Source organism: Corvus moneduloides, chromosome 4, assembly GCF_009650955.1.
Source record: "Corvus moneduloides isolate bCorMon1 chromosome 4, bCorMon1.pri, whole genome shotgun sequence".
NCBI lineage: Eukaryota > Metazoa > Chordata > Aves > Passeriformes > Corvidae > Corvus > Corvus moneduloides.
The window spans coordinates 29,493,116-29,517,879 of NC_045479.1; the positions used below are offsets into that span (position 1 = coordinate 29,493,116).

The 24,764-nt window shown below is 37.4% G+C and overlaps 1 protein-coding gene across 6 annotated transcripts in view; it reads right to left on the reverse strand.

Annotated features, from left to right (window-relative positions):
• VEZT (vezatin, adherens junctions transmembrane protein) overlaps positions 1-24,764 on the reverse strand; it is a 60,505-nt gene that overhangs the window by 27,201 nt on the left and 8,540 nt on the right. For 3 of the 6 annotated variants that reach the window (XM_032106289.1, XM_032106287.1, XM_032106291.1), the window contains 5 exons: positions 17,759-17,893; positions 12,490-12,579; positions 10,150-10,325; positions 7,425-7,700; positions 1,903-2,052 (listed from right to left, as the gene is read on the reverse strand). In XM_032106289.1, coding sequence (XP_031962180.1) covers positions 1,903-2,052; positions 7,425-7,660 — 386 coding nt within the window. In that variant the 5' untranslated portion in view covers positions 7,661-7,700; positions 10,150-10,325; positions 12,490-12,579; positions 17,759-17,893. Of the gene's footprint in view, positions 1-1,902; positions 2,053-7,424; positions 7,701-10,149; positions 10,326-12,489; positions 12,580-17,758; positions 17,894-21,281; positions 21,420-24,764 lie in introns of those variants that run through there. The other 3 variants (XM_032106288.1, XM_032106292.1, XM_032106290.1) reach the window with 2 other exon arrangements.

Here is a 24,764-nt window from a genome sequence, read left to right on the forward strand (position 1 = left end):
TGCTGATGTATCCCTGTATGTAACAATTAAACTTTTATACTTTAGTCTTCACAAGCACATTCCCATCTAAAAACCTAACACGAGGGCCTCACAGGATCCCTGGGAAATCCAAGCTGCTCTTCTACAAAATTCACACCTGCTCACCAGGGGTGAGCTAAGCATGTGATGAACTGGCTGGTCAAGGAAGAAATACAGCACTGAAAAATGCCCAAGTGTCTCTACTCAGACCTTTCAGCATGGGATATCTGATTTAGGCTTTTATAATTCCAAGAGGGTACTACTTTTTGTTTAACTTACTTCTTTTCTTGTGTGAACTTTCTCTCTCCCTAGTTAAAAGTTACATGTTTTTCTAACAGTTCATGATGCAATAACTAAAACTTTACAGAGGAGAAGGAACAAGTTTTTACTAGATTTACTACAGGAAATTTGCAAATTTCCCTGTGCTCAGTGCATCTCAAAGACCTAGAATGCATTTTATATGCATTCCATCCTAATGGGGTAAGGTATCACTCAGTTTAAAACACTGCTATCCAATGTCTGGTTTTATCACTAATAAAAAAATACCGCTATTTATGCCTTGACAGCAAAGAACATCACCTTACAACAAAATCCAGGCTTTTTAAGTTTACACAGTCCAGTGCCCAGGTCCTACCTATCAAAATAGTTCAATGGAAATGGAGTATCAAACCATTCTGCATCAGATGAGGATGAGATTATTAACATCAGCCAGTAATATAAACTACAGAATTTCCTCCATCCAGCTTGTATATAATTACATCAGGTTCCCATGATGCAGAACCCACAAGGCTCTTAAGACCAGCATGCCGAGTGAAGCACTGCCTGAGTTACCACACAATTCAACGGAGGACAGTGCACATTGAACAGCTGTTGAACTGGTCTGCACGACATCCTGTAAATACTTAACCCAAAGTGCCTAATTTCTAGTTTAGACTTTCAGCCACTGCATCCTACTGTGACCTTAGATTCTGAATTAAAAAGAGAAATACTCTTTTCTAATTTTGTTCTGTGACTTTGAGCAATGCTGACATGAACAAATCAGAGTAAGAATGATGTAGGAAAATGCTAAGTTGTTTCTGCTAGTACCCAACTGTCCCTCCACACAAAATGTAAGCAATATGACTTTCCATCTCATTAAATTACTGGTCCACCAAGTTTGACACAAAATGCCTGGTATAAGGCTAAAATGTGACTGCATATTTTCTCTTCTGCATGGGAACAAAATTTAATTAGGGCAAAATTATTTAACTGTACTCACTGAAGGAGCTATCTAATTAAAAGAGGGTACACTAGCCACAGGCAAATATTGCTGAACTTCTAGTTCTACTGAAGTGAGAATGATAACATATCAAGCTTATGTAATTTGTTTCACCATGAATAAAGCTGTGACCTAAAATTTTTAATTCTCTGTTCATCAGACAGATCTCTTTCTAATACATTTGAGATATACATTAACATAAAAGCTTAATTTGCTGCAAATAATTTTGGTAGAAGAAAAGCAACTTACCTTTGAACACAGGAATATTGACTGAAAGGCCGTATTGTTCAGAGGAGAGGATATTTTGGTGCAAGGGAAAAAGATGGCTAAGAGGAATTTTAACCAAATTCTGAAGGCCTCTTAAACACATCATCAACACTTAGACCAAAAGCATAGGTGTCAATAATGAGACAATGTTTTCAGTACATTGAATCTTATCTCACACGGCACAGTACACAAAAAGACAAAAATTTTAAGGATGTTCCAAACCAAAAACGAGTCCCAATCTTGTTTAGACATGTAATTAGATACTGTATGTTTCTAGACATCCTGACACTAAACATTGGCACAACTGCAGGTAGGCAACGTGGACTACCTGAACTGGTGGGTTTTTACAGAAAGGATATTTTTTCAGCATGTACAGAGTAGCCAGTCTTGCAGCTCGGAAGTTGGCTCTGACGGATCGATACACGGCTTTCCGGAGGCCAATCAGGTGCTGACTAGGATGCTGTCCAGCTTTATTAAATGGGCAAGCGGCACTGACCCTGTCAAGCAAACTTGAAAAGTAAAATGTGATACAACTGTACAGATGTCCTAAAGTATTTTTAAAAAACAGTACATCAGTTTTCCTATTTCATTCTTTAGAAAGCTTTTTCAAATCACTAACTATGAAATTTTTAAAAAAATTGATCATATCAATGATGTATTTAATCAAAATTTCAGACAGCAGCCAGGATTCCTCAGTAGATAGCATGATTCTGTTCTCATCTGAGCCGTGGCAAAACTCCTGCGGACATTTATTTTCTCTAAAATTTTCCAAAATGGTACAGTAATGGTAGATAATGACAGACATACCATAACATTATCTCAATCAGAATACAAAACTATTCCAACCCCACTGTTAGCTTTGGAAATTTTAATAAACAGGTACTTAACATATATCTCCTTATATCCAAATTTATTTTTTCAATAATTTTTGCAGAAAAATATGTGCCAATACATAGCTTTTCATGCAAAATTTAGCCTTCCTGATGCAGAAAGTTTTCTAGGTGAAGAGAAGTATTGTTTGAGTGGTGACATAGATTTTATCATCATGCAATGAATGACAGCTGTGTTTGTGAGAGTCTTGACAGGTAAACACATGAAATGTATACATCACACAAGCATATTTGAAAGTATATTTGGTGTCCAGCTATTCAGGTGAATATACCATTTAAAAGAAACAATGCCATTTGCCTATTAGAATACACCTCAGAATGGCTTTAGCACTGTAAGAAATCACCTCATCTGGAAATACAATGAAATGTGAACTGGGTGAACATTAAACAGGTGTGTGGAACTTCAAGCTCCAGTTATATCTATTCATATGCACACTGAGGTCAAAGCTGTGACTGAGACTCCAGAAACAACCTAGGTGCACTCTACTTGCTGGGACTGTTTTTACTAGAATCAACTCAGGAATGAACGTAGTCTGACAACAGGACAATCCCTTGTGATTAATTAATTTGGGACTGGAAGCCTGCTTCTGCTCTCACCTTTCCCAGGGCACAGTGGTGATTTCATGTCCAGTCACTTAAAAGGGAAAAGCATACAGGGTTCCTGGTAAGTCTGAGGTGGGTTGCTGCGTTGGTAACTATTTCTGTAGTCCATCTGACTAAAAAGCTGACCACTGAGAAAATGACAGTCCTACTCCATGTGCTTAGCTGGACTGTGCTGCACATTGACTGGGAAGGGAAATAGCCTGTGGCCTTCGCTATCAAATATGAAAACCAGAGCAGCCCACCCAGTGAGTAAGGCTGGAACCATATATCAATATGTTTAACACCATTAACACAAGCAGAATCATGCCAAATATTGCTATATATTGAATATGCTAGCTGAAATACAATATAAAATATCTGCATGCCATTTAAAATTATGTGTTATTAAAATGGTTTATATGACATCTCATAACTACTTTAAAATCTAGAAAAAATAAAAACAAACTGTGTTCATTTCCATTTCTAAATGTAAATTTAAAATGCTAGCCTTGCTGTATCTTTCACTAGGGAACACAGCATGTAATGCAGTACATGCCAATCTCTAACCTTTCCCTAGCTTTTGAAAGTAACAAATGTAAGTATTTATGTATAAATGCTCACATCAGTTTGTAGGCTTAAGCCCCATGTGAATTGTCAGAAGCAAGCTCAAAGAAAAGGAGCAAAATTCTTCTACCGTAAAAGAGAGACACAGATTTATGTTCTACTACAGTGATGCAGACTTTTCCAACTCCTATAGAGAACACATATAGCGTAACTCATGCACAGCACGTACTGCCAGTATTCAGCAAAACAATCTGCTTTCCTTCTGGAATGGATTGATTCAGTGCTTTTTATAAAAGAATTTTTCTTTATTCTACTAATTTAAATTAGTAGAATCTATTAGATATGTCTATCTGTCAGGCATGTCATATCCCTAAATTCCTAGTGTTTCATTTATCTTCACAGAATCACAGAATGGTTTGGGTTGGAAGGGACCATGAAGATCCTCTAATTCCAAACCCCCTGCCATGGGCAGGGACACCTTCCACCAGGCTCCTCAAAGCCCCATCCAGCCTGGCCCTGAACACTTCCAGGGATGGGTCATGCACCACTTCTCTGAACAACTTGTTCCTGTGTCCCACCACCCTCACAGTCAAGAATTTTCATCTTAATATCTAATCTAAACCTGCCCTATTTCAATTTAAAGCCATTCCCCCTTGTCTATCACCACACACCCTTGTAAAAAGTCTCTCTCTTATTCTCTATGTATTTTAATTGGACTTACAAAATGTTACCAGCTTCGCATATCAGCCACAAGTAGCAAGAAGAAAAAAAAGGTTAAGGGTGAATTTCCCCTTTACTACAGCTCCAAACCCATTTTACTGTATAGAACAACAAAATATTCATTAATTTTACAAGCCAAATCTTAAATTGGCTTTCAACTTTTAACAAGTTTATATAAAATTAATAAAAATTAATTAACATTATTAAAAACCTATTACTGCACTCTGGCATGAAAGCAGTTCTATAAAGAGCTAATGCACCTCCATATGTATTAAGCTCCTAGAGCTTAATTCTAGTTTAAAATACAGTAGAAAGGGAGCATTTTGGAAAAGAAGTTAATTTTTTTGGTGACAGGCAAAGGAAAAACACTTGCTGCTTATTGTTGCAGCCTTTCATTATGTATTCCTTCAGTCTGGTTTTATGATGTGCAAGACAATGGGCATACTTTCATTACCCTGCAGAACAGGCTTCATTTGGCTAATTGCAAATGAGCAATTAGACAGAAATACTGCCCTTCTGCCTGAGTAGAGCACTGCCCTACCTTTGCTACACAATTCCTGTAATCCAAGCTACCCAGCTGAGGTCTTGGCCATCTCTGCATCACAGAGCTGGTACCATGCAGACACATCTGAAATTCCAACAGAGTGCTAAACACTTCCAAAGGCCATGCTGGAATCAGAATATCCAGCTGTCTTTGAGAGCAACTAATGTAAGAGAAGCCTGACAGGATTACAGAATCACAGAATAGTTAAGATTGGAAAGGACCACTGGAGGCCATTTAGTCCAAGCTCCCTGCTCAAGTTCTTAGTTCCTGATCTGTGTGGCTGCAGTCAGTTTTACTGGGTGGGAGGGGAATGAAGGCAAAAGGATGTTTGAATATTTGAGTATAGCACTCACTGTCACACAGTAGTAAACCACTTAACCTACAGACAACTGACCAAAACCTCATCTACCTTTTACAGAGACAGTCCAGTATCAACTAATAAGGGGCAAATAGAGTAGAATAAAGCAAAGCCATAGATGTTTCAATGGATATGTAAATTAGCCTATGGGAATAGCAATGGATGATGTAATGGGGAGGAAAACCAGCAGAGGAGCACCAGGAACTTCAGGCCAAAGCTGCACACCTGGACTTGCCCTGTCAGAGTTTAGCTAAGTACAACCAGTCGAAGTCTGAACTTGGTACTATTTAAATGACAGCTTCAATATATTTCCAGTCACAATATGGTCAATGCACAGGCCAAACTATGCTGAGTTAGCAGTACCTTAAAACAGCTGCATATGTAGCACTCACCAGGATGATGTACCTGACTGAAATCTCATTCCTTCAAGGATGTAAAATAACACAAGAGGAGACTCAGTAACTTTTCAAATGCAACCACTTCTATTGACATGAGACTCTTTCTAAACAGGCACTAAGATTTTGACAATGTTATGACAGGAAAACATTCTAAACTTTGTTCTGCTGAGGTTTACTGTAGAAAATTCTAGAAAAAAAAGGGAAAACTAGTGTTTTGGATCATACACAAAAAGCTACCCAAATCAAAGAATTTCACATTGCCCTGTGCAGCAGCATCTCTTGCATATGTGGAGGAAGAAAAGGACACTCTCGAGTCAGAACTCCCTCTAGGCTGAACCAACCCAAAACTTGTACAGCACCGACTTCTTTATACTGTCCAGTTGTTCCAACGAGGATGCTGGCACACTCAGACTTCTCCCACTCCATCCATATGTCAAAGTCTTTTGAAAAGCTTGCCAAAGTTTCAAGTAAAGAAGCTATTAGATCAAGCATCAGCTTAAAGACCAGTCTGTTTTTTATTAATCTGTTATCTAAGATATGTAGTAAAAGAACAAGGCAGCAGCAATTTAGACATTGACCACAAGTTCGTTTGCTTAAACTTAGGCAAAAATCCAAATGTTTTTCTCATCTGTAATTTGGACAAGCCTGAACAATAATTTCTTTTAAGAACCCGTTTGCAAAGATAAGACTGCCTATTGCTCAAGTATATGCTTCTTCAGCAAAAAAACAGACCAAAACAAAAATCACATAGCTAGGCAGACTGAAGACATGCTTATGCATTCCAAAGGGAGAATGAAACATTTCTTCAATGAAGTACACTGAAGGTATCTCAAGCTAGAAAATTAATCCAAAATTTTAAGTCTGAAGTTGCAAACTTGCATGTAAGAACATGTGTCTGAATGTAGAATAGTTGGTCTAGCACAACTACTGGATAAACATCTTCTTGGTGCCCGCAAGGGAATTTTTGATTTTTTTTTTTAGAAGTTGACTGTATTTTAGGTGTTGGTGTTTCCCACCTCCTTTAGCCTTAAGCAGAACTAGCACAGATCTGGATTCACCATAGGTGGTTACAATGCAAAAGCATCCACGGCAATGAGAGTGCACAGAAACAGGCCTGTTGGCTTTGGAGTCACTGCATACACTGAACAATTTCTGATGTCCTTTCACATGGCAAATAAGCAAAACTTACCAAATAACTACAAGAGCTAAATAATCAGAAGCACTTTTGCATCTCTTAAGTGAAAGAGAGCAAATAATTTAAGAATCTAAATGTTTCAACAATTGTATGCAAGAAAAAAATGTTAACTAATGTTAACTTTACTTGAGGTGGGAAATGATGTTTGATGGTCTTTGCTGATTGCTGTGTCCTCACTACTTCAGACTGTTCTTTGTTAAATAAAAATAGAATGGTTTTCATGTCATCCTGTTTCCTAAAATATGAGTGATTACTTGCAGATCAGTTTATTTACATAGAATTGGTAATGTAAGAGAAAACTCTCTAAATGACTCCCCAAAATAGTTAACTAACTTAGTTCAAAGTCCATTTGCTCATATATTTCATTGCTAGCAACACAGGACATTTCGAAGGCATATGAGTTTTGTGAGACTTAATTCACCTTCAGGATGCAGGGTTTTAACACTGAGTTGTTAGAATTCATACTTCTAGTATGAATGGTAATTACACTGTTTTATGTAAATGAAAACCTTTAAGTATTATGTTTTTCAGTAATTCCACTTGTTATGGGAGACAGTGTAATGAGACAATTTTAGACAACACCTGGTTTGAATGGATCTGTGTATTAAATAAAGTGAAATACAGACTCACAGGGTAAATCCTCTGGAAATTACTTCGGTCTCTTGAATGAGTCGCAGAGCTTTCCTCACGAGATTAGTGAAAGCTCGGCTATTCGCCACTGTTTCTTCCAGCTGGATACAGTATTTTCGCAGGGACATTTGCAGCTTGGCTGTCCTCCATGTGCCCCACACTCTAAAAACTGCATAGACAAGCAGCACTGGTCCGCACAGCAGCCATGATGATTCCTTCCACCACGAAGGAAACATAAGCAGTGCACTTACAAAGGCAAGGAACAGCGAGACATCCCTGCAAACAGAGACAGGATCACCAACCACACATTACTGAGGGCAAACAAGTGGGAAAATCACAAAGTTTTCAGCTACAGTTGAGATTACAACATCTTATTATGGGGCTTTTATGTAGGTCTGAAGGGAGCTGTAAACACTGAAAACTACTCCTAGGTGGCAGGTTTAGATGAATACATACATGATATTACTTGGCTGGTATACTCTAAGGAAACCTTTCTTCAGCTTTTTTACAGCCTGAGTAGGAGAGTAATGTACCACTTTGAAAGGTCAGTTTCTCTTACACATATGACTTAAAAAAAAATAGAAAAGAAAATAAAAAAAGAAAAAAACCTGACTACTCAGCATTATAAGCCAGGGCGTGTAGGAACTGTAATATCTGTACTTCCAGGTTCAAGAGTACAGTAGGGAAGGGCATGTTTCTTTTGGTAGCAAATCCCTCAAGTAGTGCCAGCTGTATTTTTTCTAGAGTCTGACTCATTTAACTTGGACACCAATGCACCGCTAGTTTCTAACACAATTTTATAAAGATAGCTTGAATAATCATTTAAAATAATTTGGCACCTTTTGAAAATCCTTAAAGAATAGAGTTCCTAGTATTTCAGTTATTTCTCAAAGACATTTAAAAAGCTTATAAAGTTGTTACTTTCCTCTATAAAAATTCAACATAAATAAGTAACTGCTAGAAAACACACTGTGTTTCATATATATTATTACCCACTTTTGTAAAATAATCACAATCTTCAGAGAGATGGATGAGATACCAGCTTCAAGGTGCATTACAACTATAATTTTCCAGAATGTTTTCAATGAAAAACATTTTTTTCCATTATCCCTTAAAGCTGTGAATCCTGCATTTAGGTTCAGAAGTATTCACAAGGAATATTTTTCCATTTCTAAAATAAGACACAATCTCTGAGTTTCTATTTCCTGGACAGTTTTGTGGTCAAATTTCAACCAGCTTTACAAGTGTTAACTCTTTAGGGTTACTGACAGGTTTCAGTAAAGGTCCAGGGTTAAAATATTCCAAATATGTAACTACCTATAAAAGGGACAGACACAGTCTCTAACTTCCTTGGTACATTAAAAAAATAAAGTCTCACAAATAAAATAAATCACAGCAATGAAAGACTAGAAGGGATTCAAGAGCTCACTTTGTTCATTTTCAGCTTCTGGTTGGTTGACCCAGATCATCACGGACAGACCAAAGATGAAAATGGAGACTCCACAACCCATGCCATAGCTATTCCAACTCCTAAGTATCCTTAAAATTCAAAAGATTTCCCCCAAGTCCCAGTTTGAATCAGTGGCAGATTAATTGCATTATTCTTCCTCCTATCCTTCCCTTTTCTGAACAGAACAAACGATGACTGATCACCACCTTGTACACATTCTAACACTATTCACCGCAGCAATATGCAGATCCTTTTCTGGAGTACTACTGCGTACCCAGCTATTCATCACTTGGTGTTTATTAACTTTACTTTTCCTTCCCAAGTGTAAACGTTTGTCTTTATTGAATTTTCTATCGTTTTCAAGGTATTTCTCCAAGCTAATGTTGACCTCTAGTCTATGAAAACACAAACTTGGTGTCATCTGGAAGGTGAACAACATTCACAAATTTTGTAAGTGTACTTTATCAGCTGAAAGTTAAAGAAACTGAATAATGCTAGGACCAGAAAAATCTGTTTCAAAAGTTCTCTTGTTTGGCAGAGAGCATCAATAATAACATAACTTAAACAGTTGAGGTGTGACTCCATAATAATTTCATCTACTTTTTAGTTTATGTATGAGAAAATAGCACTGACCCATATTATGCAATATTTTTTTCTACTGATTCCCGCATTTCCAAGCAAGATACTCTGTCAGAACAACCACTGGTGGTATTTTTTAAATACAGGTGGTAGCTGTTCAGATACTGCTGCAGTCAGCTCCTTCAGTATTCTTGAGTGAATTCCACAACTCTGCTGACTTCAATGCATCTTACTAAAATATTCTGTAGTTTATTCTTCTGATATTCTATGTTTGAAAATTAATTGCACATCCCACCTCACCTCCCCCCACCCACAACATATTTTATGAAGACCACACCAAAATAAACACTTTTCAATTCAGTCTTCACAATCATGTCTCATTTATCAAAATCACCTCTATATAGTTTCAGAAATTAATGAACTAATCAGCTATGTTAGTTCTTCCTTATGGAATATATCAGTTTGGGAGTATTCACTCATGCTCATGTAGTTATCTCAGATTAAAATTCACTCTTTCAACAAAATGCCCAATGAAAAAAAACATGCTTATACAAAAATCCGGGGACTATTAGAATAAAGACCCAAGGACGTGAGAAAAAATAGTTACTTTAATGTTGCATTTTATCTCAAGAATGCACAATATATTTTTTTCTTTTTTCTCAGTGAATATAACAGTAAATATCCTCAATACAATACCAAATATTAGGAGTTGCTAGGGAGCGTAGCGTTGGAAGCTGCCTGTTTTCCTGTTGCTTACACTGCCCTGCAGACAGGATACTGGGGTCAAGGAATTCAATCAGTTCCACATCCTCCTGCAGCAGAACTTCCTGTTGCAGGATGGTACGGAGAGTGTCAAATCGAAATCCGACATCCTTACCACATCGAAATGGGCAGGAGAAAAAACAGGCATTAGTAAAGAATATGCAAATTCTTAAAATTAAGTTAGCAAAACAAGGAAAACACCCACACACACTACACTTTACTGACAACAATCTGTTCCCAGAGTACAGGAATGTTTTCAGATATATCACAAGTAGCTACTTTTTTATTAAACTTGTTTAGCTTTAAAAGCTCACACACTACCTAGCAGTTCAGGCTTGCAGGATGCATCACACTGACTTTGTAATCTGACCTAGATAGTAACAATAACTGGAAACAGGCCACAGAGTATGCCAATATATTTGCATAAGAATCAGAGAGGTATTGTATCTATCAGATCATTAAAAAAAACAGAAAATACTTTTTTTTAAAATGTCGTGACATCATTTCTGTCATTAACAAACAACCAAAACTTAGAGAAAGAAAGAGAGATATTGCAAATTAGTCAACAAAAAGTCACTTGTGGACACTTAGTAACAGTAGGGTCAATGCACTGGACTGAAGCCCGAAGCCACGGCAGTGGAGTACTCTCCTGCAGGATTCTGTACCTTTCCCAAGGGAACTCAATCCAAGCATGAAACAGCATGGGGCTCCAAAGACCTCACACTTGCTAAACTCCAGATAAATTTCAGGGAGTTCCTTATTTGTGAACTTGATGCCATAAGCATTTGCTACTTTCTTCCCCAACTATAGCTCTTGAAGACAAATAGACAACTCTTGAAGACAAATACAACCATCAGAGAAGCCCCCTGAAATTGTCATTTGAATACTGCACCAAACCACAATTACTTCAAGTTAAGAATGCCATAACAAAACCCAGCGAACACTGAACATGTGCATCCCTGCATCTAGCTAATTACAGGAGAGAAAAGAGAATATTTCTGAAAAGTCTCTAATAGAAACTTTTAACACAAGTGTGACATTTCACAGTACAAAATCTGTTTCATTCTGTCACTGACAGAATGAGATTCTTTATGAAACCATAAGATAGCTAGTTTAGAAATTTAATTCCATGCACAGATGTCACCTCAGATAACTTTCATTCTACTTTTAATGGAAAACATTTGTTTCAGGACTGCGTGCAAGAGGAAACTCTGCCCTCCTCCGACGCATCCTGTGTCATTTCAGAACTCTACTGTAGCATGCAGCAGGACAAACATGTTTTCCATGTTCTTGGGTTACGTCTTCATCTCAAGAAAGTAAGGCTAAAAATTGCTGTTAAGATAATACCCTCGATTCATAGGGAAGAGGGAGGAAGAAAAAAGTCAATCAAAGATCACTGATGAGAGATTTTCAGAGGAAATTTTGTCCTCCTGAGATAAAGGAGAACTGAGATACAGCAGAACTCTGTGAGAAGTGGAAAATTCTAATTTCTCATGCTGCTTAACATTTTCTTTTGAAACTCCATTTGAGGACATCATCCCTACATTGTAGTAGAAAAACACAAATCAAAATTCTAGATTCTGGAACAGTCTGACTAAAGTGACATTTGCAAGCCATACTAGGAGTGTGAAGGAGCTGGGTACAAGTTAAAGCAGATCTGAGACAAGCCCAGACTGGAAAGCAGTGCTGCAGAGAAAGAGCAAACAAAGTTTGATTTGCCTTTCCCAAATGCAGAAGCCCTGTAGAGAGCAGTGCAGAAGCAAAGAGGCCAGAATTGGTCCAGGCCCAGTACAGCTGCACTGTGGTGGTGCTGGGCCTGAACTAACAAGCTGAAACAGAGGGTGAAGCAATACTCAGCTGAAGCTCTAGAACCTTCTGTCTTAGGTGGTCTCTACAAGGCACTAGGCTGCAACACATGGACTTTCTCAGCCAGCGTCTCCCCACTGCTTTCCACCAAAGGGGTACCCATACTGCAATTAAACTCATTTCAGCTTTCAAGAATTTCTTTAATTTCTCACGTATTTTTTTTTTTTATTATCTTCCACAGTTTGAACATCTTCAACCTGGCTACTGATACTGTTCCTGTCCTTTTGTGCCCAATTCGGCACAGTAACTGAAAACCAGAATAAGGATTATCTAAAGAATAAGTAAAACTCTTAGAGCCAAACCCAACAATACAGACCAAAGATGTTGTTCAGAGGATGAGATACAGAGCAGAGGAAGACCTGTGGATTAGGAAAGGAAATGGAAAAATAAAAAAAAGTGATCACTTACCAGTCGGTGAAGTATGTCATCATTTTTCTTATACTGTGGAAAAGGAAACCAGCTTCTAAAAAACTCAACTAGTTTTGACAGGATGCTTTGCTGAAAGGAACAGAAATTACTCCAATTAAAAATAAAAACAAACAAAAAACCAAAGCCAAAATTAAATAAATAACAACAGACAATGCCTTTATTTCTGCATTTGATTTTCTTGTTAACTCAGACCCAAGTACCTGTAAGGAAGTTTCACTTACTGCGTCTGGCCTAACTTCAGAGTACACTAAGAGAACATCTGCTTCCCGTCAGTTTGCTTGTGAACAAGAGAATAAAATATAACCTTCAGTAACTCCACTTATTTGGAGCATAAAAGATTGTTATGTTGTTCTGCTAAAAATAACTACAGCTAAGATTAGATTGATCTCAAGTTGGCAGCTACTGCATTGATATGAAAAACTTTCTCTCTCCTGGGGGATAAAAAACCTGAAGGTTAAATGACTGACAGGCTGAAGAAAAGTGAAAAGACAGGGACAGGGACAACCTCTCCTCAGCAGCCCACTGCAGCTTGAGCACAAGATTCCAGAGGAGCTGTGAATAGAGGCAGGAAGAGTGATGGTAAGAAGAAAAAATGCCCCAGAAATTCCCTGTCCACACCAGTGTGTGCCACCAGGTATTTTGTCTCTATGCTGCTTCCCATGCAACCTATAAATCCATGCTTTTGTCTGAGCTGTAAACATAACTTCAAATGCCACTAATAGAGGGACTCCCTCTCAGTCATCACACATTCTACTCATGTATCTTCCTAAAACAAGATGCATGACAGATTATAACTGAATAGATGCATGGTTTTGCTTCAGTCTGCAGCCATTCAATGAACAAAAAAACCAGCAGCTTTTGACACATCGTTGTATCTACTTACCTCAGACTAAACTGACAGGAAGTATTTTTCAAAATATTTACTTATATATATTTCATGAATTCTGAGGCCCTGTCTCAATCTTCAGACTGCTGACATGTAATACAACCAAATAAAATGTATGCCAAAAAAAATTAATTGTGAAGAGCTTACATTTTGTGGCATACTGTTTTAAAATAATAAAACAAAACCCCATACAGATTCTAATAGCTCAATGTATAAAAGGTGACAGCTTCTGTTTCTCCTTCTTGTTGGTTTTGTTGTTGTTTTGTTTTGTTTTGTTTTTTATTCCCTTCTTGTTTGTTTAACCCAAGCAACAGGAGCTGAGAGTTTTGTAGTTAACCTGTGACCAGCCTGACAGCCTTCTGAAAGGCAGTGTGACCAGTGTGGTGCAGCAGCCAGGGCAGAACAGCCTTAACATCAGGAACTGTCACCCTAAAGCCCTTATGCTACACAGTTTTTGAAACAACTTATTTTGGTGCCCATTTAAGTAATCTAACTCAAGCTTTTCTTTACAAATGTCTCATCTTTCTGTGTACAGTTAGATTTTGAGATCCATGCCACAAGGAAGTGTTTTTAGGTCAGTGGAGCAGTAAACCAGTAACAGGGATCTCATAATGATAGCTCTTCCTGAAACACTGACATCATTGTGGCTTATTAGGAGCTACCCCAGCAATTCACACTTGAGACTATGGAATAAATCCAAGTGATTGTATTTTGATGTTGCTCAAGGGCAATGACATAAGTCAGAAGACTGTCACTAATTGCAGCACTAGATTATCTTTCAAGTTTCTTACAGAGTGGTGCAAAAGGAAATAAAATTTTCTGATCACAATTTTTAGAAAATTGAAATCAAATAAACAGAGGTCTTGCTCTGCATTTGAATTTCAGACATATTTCACTGCGAAGTACTCTTCCCTGTACACTGAAAGCAGGGTACAGAAAGAATCATCCATTTAATTTAAGACTATGCCTCTTGAAGCCTATCATTTTCAACTGCTTAGCCTTTGTAAGTATTTGGATTTTCATAATGAACATTTAAAGCTACACTAAGGATAGTTTTAAACTTCTACCAGCTTACTAAACTAGACTGTGGAGTTACTGAAAAAAAACCCCCTAGAGTGCTACTTAAGCAATCTTTTAGTTTATTCTCCATGGTTGAGTTTAAAAATAAAAATCTGAGCTTGCATAAACACTCAACAGGCAAGTCAGTGCTTGAAAATACAAAGCAAGACAACCCACTGTCTTGGGCTGTGACCCAACAGAGTACAGCAACACAATGAATTATTCGGATCCTTGGAATATTGTCTCACAGTTTGCATTCCCACTGGGAGTGTTACTGACAAGTAAAACTACTTTCACCAACACACAAGTCAGGTCATGTTGCCAATGCTTCTGGAGTATTCTTCTTACAGCTTTAGAACAACACTCAGTCAAACTCTCTGTAAACAAATAAAAAAGATGCATAACTCCTAACATTTAAAAAAATACTAGCATAGTACATACACATTTTAGATAAATTAATTTGAATCTAAAAAAGAATTCTAGGGACTATTTTTCTTTTGTAGAGAAATTCTGTGCACTTCAGAAGAAGATAATGCTACACATTGAATACCTTGCCTTAAGTGGGTGGGAGCCCCAGCAAAGGCAAAGGATGGTCCCTCTGCCATCCCACATCAGGTCACCTGCACAGCTACTGAGGGCTAGCCCCAACACGACCCTCAGTAGCTGCACCAAGACCAGCTCTGCTCTAATGATAAAATATCATCATATCTAAGGTGTGACAGTATAAACAATTTAAACATTCGGGTACGCACAGCAGTCTAGGAAAATGACTGAGAAAGGAAAGATGTAAATGGGAAGTGATAAATTCTGTAAAGATCAGGCAGAATTACCAAAATGGGATTTAATTCCAGAAAACAAGTGTAGGAGCTCTTGCTAACAGTACTTTTGAGTATCAAGTGATCACAAGACCAGGACCTGAGCTGGAACTTTCTCCAGAGATTGGCACAGCCAGGAACACTGCACTTACAATTACTATGCTGAATCACATCTCCATAATCCCTCAGATGGGAGCTTGGCATTTCATCAGCCTCTAGAACACAACCTTTAAACACCTTCACAGCTTTTTAACTCAGTGTTCATTAAGACCATATTCTGATTAAAACAAGGCCAAAAAACCACCACCAAAACCACACACCCTGAGAAATATTTAAGAAGTGCTTCAAATTCAACCGGTGCCTCTGCCTTTCCTTAAGCCTGAACCACACACTCTGCTTGGCAGCACAGCAAGATGCAACAGAAACATTTGTATCAGTCACTAGGAACCTCGTTTTCTTCCCAGATCTGTTTTTTTCAGTCCCTGAAGATCCCAAAGTAGACCTTTGCCGTGCCAAATTCTTGCTGCATGTCACCAGCTTTCAGATGCTCAGGCTTCCCACTTGACAGAACACAAGAGGAGGAGACAATCTCAACTCAAAGACAAAGCAATACTCCGGCTTTTGCATTTTTATTTTAATAAAGTGTTTAAGGCATTTGGAAACTTGCTTTTCAGAACAGAAGGAAAGTGATATACACATACTGAGAATTATTCAGCATGGAACACCATTACTCCCTGTAATCATAGTTACATCAAGCCTCAAGGAAGATCATTTTATATTAGGACTGTGGGTAGGTACATATTCGAAGTCAGAAACCAATTATTTTCCAGATGTTTTAATATTTCTGTAGACTAGGCCAGTGAAGGCCAACAGAAGGGAAATGGTAACAGTCTCATGGAAAACTGAGGAAATGACTGGATAGGAATGCAAATTATTTGTCTGTATGTCATAAAAAAGTTGCAACAAAAAGCCTCAGATTCTCCTAAATCCAGTCTACTTTCCTAAATGTGTGGCCAGCTGCCTCTCCCTCATTTTCTTTCCTATTGAGACACCCTCCCAAAACAGGACACAGAAATCAAATGACAAAAACAGACTTTCTGACATCAAATTACAAAAGAAAAATGTTAACTTTTCCCAACCAGTACTGGAATTGCAGCAGGAAGAACCTATGACAATTTACCACTAGAAACTACACACAGGTTTCTTCCTCATTTCCACTATGTATCCTTGTCTAGACAGAGATGAGACGATGTGAACATCACCTACTATTTGCAAGAAATGGGCAGCCTGTTTTCACACACCCACTCACTCCCTTCAAGTTGCAAGGCAACCATGAAGAATTACTTCTACATCTGACACAATACCGGAGGAATTGCTCCCAACATAATAAAATTAAGTGTAAAATGCTTGAGGGGAAGGGAGGGGAAAAAACCAGAATACCTGAGGTTTTTAAAAGCAGTGTATCCTAATACTTTTGAGGTTCTTAACCCCACAACACTTTCATATAAAATTCAGTGGAAATTATATACACAAACACAATGTTATACTGATTTTCTGAGTGCCACAAAATTAACTATTCAAAATAATATAGCTAAGTGACAGTCCATGCATTACTTCATAGTAACCAACAGAACATCAGTAAGTTAAATATGTTGTCCTAATTTTTAATTAACAGTGAACAAATGTTAACATTTAATAAATACATAAATAAACATTTAATCAAAGTCTTCCTACACTAAGTCAGAATAGGTATCTTTAGTGTAAACACACCACACAACAGCCATTAGCTTTAAAGAGAAAATATATTTTCAGGTGGTTTCTTGTGGGTTACGGTGAGTGCCAGCTGACAACTTTGAAAAGCAAGCATAGTAAACCTAATATTTCCATGAATACTTTTAAAAGTAGCTCAAAATAAAGAAAATTGTGAGCTAAATCCTGATTTAAATTCAGCCTTGCTTTGTGACCAGTGATAGAAGCAATCATTATTACAAATGCAATAGCTATCCACATCAACTACCTCATTCAGACTGGTTATTGCATTTCTACTTCCCAGAAATCCTCTTTCTTAATATGTTTTGTCACAGACAAAGCTATACTTAGCAACTGAATGCCTGGGAAGGGCTAGAAACTATAAATATTCTGTTCTTGAAAATGACAGGTTCTATTCCCAGAATGTCATGCTAAGCTAACATAGTAAGATCCACTACATAAGATAATTTTCAACACTCAAAAAATTATTTATCAAAGCCTCTTGTTTTCCTAGCTTACATAAGTGCAAAGAAACACTCCAAACTATACTGATTAACCATGATTTTCCAAACACATCTGCAGACAAGAGATAACTGGTTGAGGTTTATTGTCTGGGGTTGTTTTCCTTTGTTTTTTTAAATACAGGAAGCGATTTCTCTCTGTTCTGATTTCTCCTATTTGTGAAGCACTGCAGTTCTCTTGTGAGAAGATCAATGCTCAGCAACAGGAGAGTGCTCACCTTCTGAGCAGCACGCACAGTCTGCTCTCTTTGGCTTTCCGCTGCTGCACATTGCTCTGCCTTCTGCGACACTGAGGAACATACTTCAAAATCTGTGTGTCCCAAATCCTGCAGATATTGGTAGAGTGGGGAATTCTGAAAAGAGAGTTAGAAAAAGAAAAACGAGAAAAAAACAATGTTAAAAATCATTCCATGTTTCCCACAAAACACCACTGTGAATTCAGCAACCACACAACCAGCAATGAATGGACTGAGAAATGGAAAAAAAAATTAGAAAAAGGCTTCTGCTCTCTCCAAGCATGGTACTAGTATTCTGGCTTTAAAAAAAAAAAGAAATCCCCTAGCACACAAAACCCAAAAAAACTCCACCCAACTTTTTTAAACTCCTAAAATGTAAATGATTAAAACTAATCATTTACAAACAGTCCTTAATAAAATAGAAAAAGTATGGAATTCTGATCACCAGAGAATGGTGATATTTAGAATGATTGGATATTTATCTATATAGACCTCTGAAATTTCTTCTTGTCATCTGTACCACATACCTAGATTTACTCAACTCTTATTTTCTGTTTACAACTATATATATGGCAGTATCTAGGACAGATTTGATGAAAACAATACCTAAGATAACTCCAGTTCTACTGAGGACATGTAAAGAGACTTCATTTTTAAGAGAAACTCTCAGCAATCTGATATAGCCTAGTTAGACAGGGATTAATTCTGACCCCTGAAAAATTTTATTAATGAGAGTATGCAAACACTAGCAAACTGCACAGGAAGAACACCAACATCTTAAGAATTTAACATACTATCAACCACAATACTGTGTTTAAAAAGTAAAAACTTTAAATAAGGCACAGTTGTGGAGGTCTCCAGAAATAAGCACCAACAGAACATCTGCTACTAATTGTTACATCAACTTGCTGGTGCAAGTTGTGAAGGGCCCCCCTACTCTGACCATGTACCAACACAGCAAATCTCAAATCACTGCTTGCCACGCAATAAAACTTGGAAGCCATTATTCATATCAGATGAACAAATTAACTAGTTACCTTTAGAAATTTTGTTAACCCCATCACCAAAGCGCTATTTTAATCCCTCTTACCTATTTAAAGCATGAAAAATCATACTTCTGTTTACTCTGTTTCAGTTACTCACAAGAGATTCAGCATCCAGTCATTACCTGAAACTTAAATATTCGTACCAACTCACAGGTGCAGACAATCACACTCACCCACAATGACAATGATTGTGTGAAACACTAGGATAGGTTAATGACTCATTTCCTTGTGAGAATATTTCCAGTGTGACCACACAATCCTACGGTTTTTCCAAGTACCCCTCTTCCACGGTTGAGTGCTTTTTCAAAATGCATCCAACTCTAATTAAACCGTGCTGTTCTGGACCGGCTGTTTCTCGCTAAGTAGAACGTGCTATTTTACCGGAATTCCTTAATTGAAATGGAAGAGAAAACATAATAGACTAGAATACTTGACCTATTTAAGACACTTAAATTCACCTAATAACTTCAGGACAAAACTCAGAATATGCATGGATATGCATAACCTTGTCTTCTTAAAATGGTTTTCATACAGAGCCAGGCTGTGCACTGCCAACACATCTGGAACAACCTGAACACCTCCACACAAGAACCTTTAGGGTAGCACGGAGGTTTCAGTCAGCACCAGCCAAAATTTTCCACATTTAGATGAAGACACAGACAAAGCAGTGGGTGAACAGAGAATGTTTTCCTCAAAAATCATAGTTTTAAGGCCTGCTCCAGGCAGAACTTCAAGGAAATCCTATCTAGGCTCTTGCCAAACCTGACCATCATCTTGACCATACTTGCCACAAGCAAGTTCAGCCATCATATGACACATGACTGTTCTTGTACTTTATTGGAACTCACTGACATACAGACAGCTGGCAAAATAACCCAAAAATACCAAGGAGTTTTTCTACTAGTATCTCTGGGTGCACCTTTCTTTGGGGTCCATGATGAGATAATTTTTTTAAAGCTAATCAAGAAAAACTGTCTACTGCTGTTTAGATTAGTTTAATTTCCTCACAAAAATGGATGAAGGAAGGCAGAATGAGAGGCAGAGACAGACAGAGACTATCCACTGAAGACTGAATTATCTAAAATCCTGAAAGCTATCAGTAGTAAGTGAAATACAGCATAGATGTAAGAATGCCCAATTCTTCCCTTTTACTGGTTACCTAGCTATGTCACAATCTTCCCTCTAACTGTAATTAGTAAATTTTCTACTCTACAGAGATAGTAAAAAATACACCATCTCTCCAAATGTTAATGAAATTTCAGCCTCTAACTAGGAAGAGTAATTTTATTTGTTGTTGTCATTAAGGTAGAATATAGGCACCTTACTAGTTTTAAATAAATCCCTTTGAATAACTTTTAGAAGGCTTTTACACGGTCTCATAATGGGTAAATTTACATTTTTTATCACTGCTCAGAACTGGAAATCAGATTTCTGACTATTAGGTAAGGAAATGAAAGTTAATTAAAATCTAACGTGACAGTTTATCATCTATTCCTTTACGTAGACAATGGTCTTCCTCTTTCAGTTTCTCACAAAGTACTCAGGCTACAAAAATCTTCTCCAACAGATTTCTTTGGCTCCACATGCTTCATCTTTCCCAGTCTTTCTAAAATACTATTAGCAGAACTTACTCGCATATTGGAAAAAACCTGTATTTTTATAAACTTCAATGACCAAGAACTGTGCTGTGACTAAAATTCCTTATGTACGTAGAACCACCATTGTTCCCCTTTCTGAATCCATTAGAAGCATGCAAGATGTGGATAAAGAAAGCAACAAATAAGAAGTGGGTTGAGGCCCTTGTGAAATTAGATTATTAAGAATCTTAACAAACTAATCACAAAGTTCTTCCACTAAGAGTGAGGTCTCTTGTGTAGTACAGGCAGCTTTATTTTGCTTAGAAAATCTGAAGATTACACTCCTATTAGAAATACCACAGATGGCATACATACATTAGTCTATGCTAACACAAACCCACACTGTTTATTTACTTATTGTATTTCATTTCCCACTGCCTAATAAGCCTGTCACTTGCAAAGCTGTGTGGTCTGTATAACTCATGGTTGTCTATAACCAAAAGCAGAAAAAATGGAGCATGTCTCCACCAATCTATAGATAATATCTCCCATGACATATGTAAGTAATGGCTAGAAAACCCATTAAAGCAATTTTTAAAAGTTGAAGGGTAGATTTTATGTATGGGGACATTCCCACAAAATTTCCAATATTATCAAGGAATCAGAAAATTATTAATTATGCAACTACAAAGTTGCAATATGATACCATTAAAATATACTATTTTGTATACTGTGTGTTTCAGTACAAGAGACAGAAGTACTACACTTAATGCTTACAAAGCATGTTTCATCCTCACAAAGCTTTAAAAACAATAATTAAATCTCATAATGTGTCTGACGTACCACAAATTATACCACTGAATTTTTAGCTTAGATCCTTACCCAAACCTCTCATTCCTAAAAGCCTTCTTTCCCATAAAAAAGATCGCAGATATGCACATATTCTTGCACATGCACTTCTAACTGTGAGAAAAGTTCCTTGGTTTCAACTCATGCTGTTGTTCATCAGCACTGTCAGGCTCAGCTGTTTTCACCTGCAAATATCATGATAATATTAAAAAAAATATACTTCTTGGTTGGGGAAAATAGGAGGCCTCTGCCTTTTTTCCTCCCAATTTTCTTTGCCCGGAATTCATACATTCCTTTTTACAACAGTCCAACATTAAAAAGGAAAAAAAAAAGCATAACAGCTTTTACATTTCTGCATGTGATATAAATGCTACACTTTTATTTCAAGCAATTCATGACACACCAGAAAGTTTATCCTTGCAAGCAGTAATAGATTGTAATGAAATCAAAAAATCAAAATCAAATTAAAAAAAAAAAAAATTGACTTGAGAAAAAGCTTTTATATTAGAATGTGAGGTAAAGGCAAGTTTGTTTCAGTGGATGGCACAAAGAGGGAATTTTAAATATAAAATCTCATCTTCCTATTAATAGAGGATATTATTCTAGAGGAATCTATTCCAAGTACTTTTGAATTTTTATTTTCAACCACTCTCAGCTTAGATAATAACTATAATTATTAGTATTACTCCTGTTGACAGACAGGTTTTTTTGTTTATTTCTAGTTGTGTCTGGCAGAACGACATGGTAATGAATAATGTACAAAGTAGAGAGGGATTTTTTTTTTAATAATGCAGCTTATTATTATGTTACCATCATACTATCAGTTATTGATAGGAAATATTATCTAAAATAAGTGCTGATACCAAAACAAGTTTTTTCAGCAATATGCTGTATTTATTTCTGAAGTTTCCTCCAAGATGCTGCTTCTTCTTCTAAGTCACTTTCTGGGACAACCTAGATACAGGAGACAGAGATTACATTTACAACCAGGGCATTTTTTTTATTACATTAATTGCCCTAAATGAGTGCTGGACATGAAACAGTTCCAGAACAAACAGAAGACTAAAAGCCATTCTTCTTTGGTGTACTTCATACGGATTATATATGAAAAAACTTGTTAACAAGGGAAGCAAGATAGTCAGAAAGAGCTGATGAACTGTTGATGAATACAGTTTTTGAAAGTTTTAAGAATCAGAGTTTTCTATGGACTCAGCTGAAACCAACAAAAAATCCACTTATCTTTTTATGCCTTTTCTAATTCACAATAGTCATACTGCAAAGTCATTCAATTGTAACCATTTACAGGACAGTACAGGTTTATTTAAGCTCCTGTTAACAGAATCAAGAAAGAAAATCTTTTCCCCCTCATTCACAACTCCATAAGCATATTTATTTAAGATCCATACTACTAAAAATTATTTAACTCACATACATACGTTTAATTAAAATTCTCCTTTTTTCATTGTTGAAAGGTTGAAACTCATTCTAAACCCAAAATATATCTGGCAGGATTAAAGAACAGTCCACTAAATTACTTCGGGTTTTTAACACTTCTCCAATGCTTATTTTAATAGGGCACTGACTTGGGTTAGGAAAAACCATCATCTCAACTGAAGACTAAGCATTGTGTTTGCAATTATAAGACAGTAAAAAAAATCGAAATCAAGGCAAATACTGAAAGATAATCAAACATAACATTGCCTACTACTGTGTGATGGAAAGGCTGTTTTAGTAGAGAACTCCCCAGCCTCAGAAAAGAGTTTGCTTTGTATAGATAAATATTCAAATACTTACATCTATTAGAGCCTTGCAAGCACAGATATCGCACTTTAATACGTGAGGCATTTTTTGCATATTCTGAGAAAAACCTTTCAAGCACGTATCAGACTAAGACACTGTTAGCTTTCATAGTCTTGTTACAATAGCAGCTGAAAATCAAAACCACACCCAATTATTTTTGCTGATGCATCATGAAGTAAATGACTCAGGATTTCTCCAATAAAGACAGGGGCTTCCCTCACCCATATTCTTTACTATGATAAAATTTGCCACTTAGTAGCTAATGAAGCAGATTAACCTCAGCAGTAGTATTTAATGATATTGCACAAAAAAAAGAGGCTTAAAGATCTCCTTTTAAAATACAGATGTTTTGCAAAGCTGAGGTTTCCAATATGTCAAACACACTGTGGGAGCTTAAGCCAACTCCAAAATAACCACAAATTATGAATTATCAGTTTAAAACCCCAAAAGATTAAACATTTCTACCAGAATGACAGCAAAGGCTAAGGTATGTTGAACAGGTGGCTAAACTCAGAACAAATTACTAGTACAGAAATCTTCCCCTCTCCCAAAACAAATCTGAAAAAGTTGAGCTAACACTCACAGACAGTGCGATCTTTGTCTCCTGGAAGAGCGTATTCCATTTTTCTCTTTGGTACTGCTCCCATGCACCTGACAGAATCTCGCCCACCTCCCCGTTTCTTTCTGCTTGTCCCTCCAGGATGATCCGAGATGAGGACGAGAAGAAGCCGTCAGTGTAACTGCACCTGTGTCCCTGCACAGTGGCATTTTCCTCACAGCATCAGCGGATGCAGTTTGAAACTTCCCAGGATCATGCGATTTCTCCTGACTAATGTGGCTTTCTAACTGGGAGCAGGGAGATGAGGATGACAGATTGCTAAAGGCTTTTAAAAAGATACTGCTTGAAAGAATTATTGCACATTGATCTCATATTCAGCCATTAATAAGACTTTCCAAGCAAGAGTATTTAAAAGCCTCGGTCATATTCTCCTGGCTGGTAACCACCTCCTACTGAGCGCCGACTGACAAAGAGCCAGGCGCTGCTGACAGGGCTAATATTAGACAATGACCTCAAGGCAGCCAAAGAGTCATTTAGATTTCCTATTCTGCTTTCACCACCACAGCAGCACAGACCTTGGTCTCTCCAGCACTACTGTATCATCTGACTTACAAGTAGGCTTTGAGAACTACTTTAAAGCCACTGATCTATTACTGTTCCCAGATATTTTCTGATGCACAGTATCTTGGCCAGTGGCAGGATTTGGCATGGGGCAGCAGCATGGGCCTGGGTCAGGGGAGGTTTGGGTTGGGTATCAGGAGAGAACTTTTCACCTCGGAGGTGGTTGAGCACTGGAGCAGACTCCTCAGGAAGGTGGTAATGGCATCAGGCCTGTCTGAGTTCTGGAAGCATTTGAAAAACCCTCTCAGGCTCATGATGTGATTATTGGGGTGTCCTGCATGGGGCCTGGAGTTGGGCTTGATGACCCAGCTGGGTCCCTTCAAACTCAGTATAGTCTATGACTCTATGATATGTACCTAATTTAGCATGGACTCACATGTCCTCAAGAGTTTGGGAAGTTTTACAGCCTGTGTGTGTTTCTGTATCACTGTATCTCTGACATGGGAATGCTCTTTCCTTTGCATTGTACAGCAGGTGGTTGCACATTACTGACATCGTGGAAAAGAATCAGAAAAAAATACTACACACTAGACAAA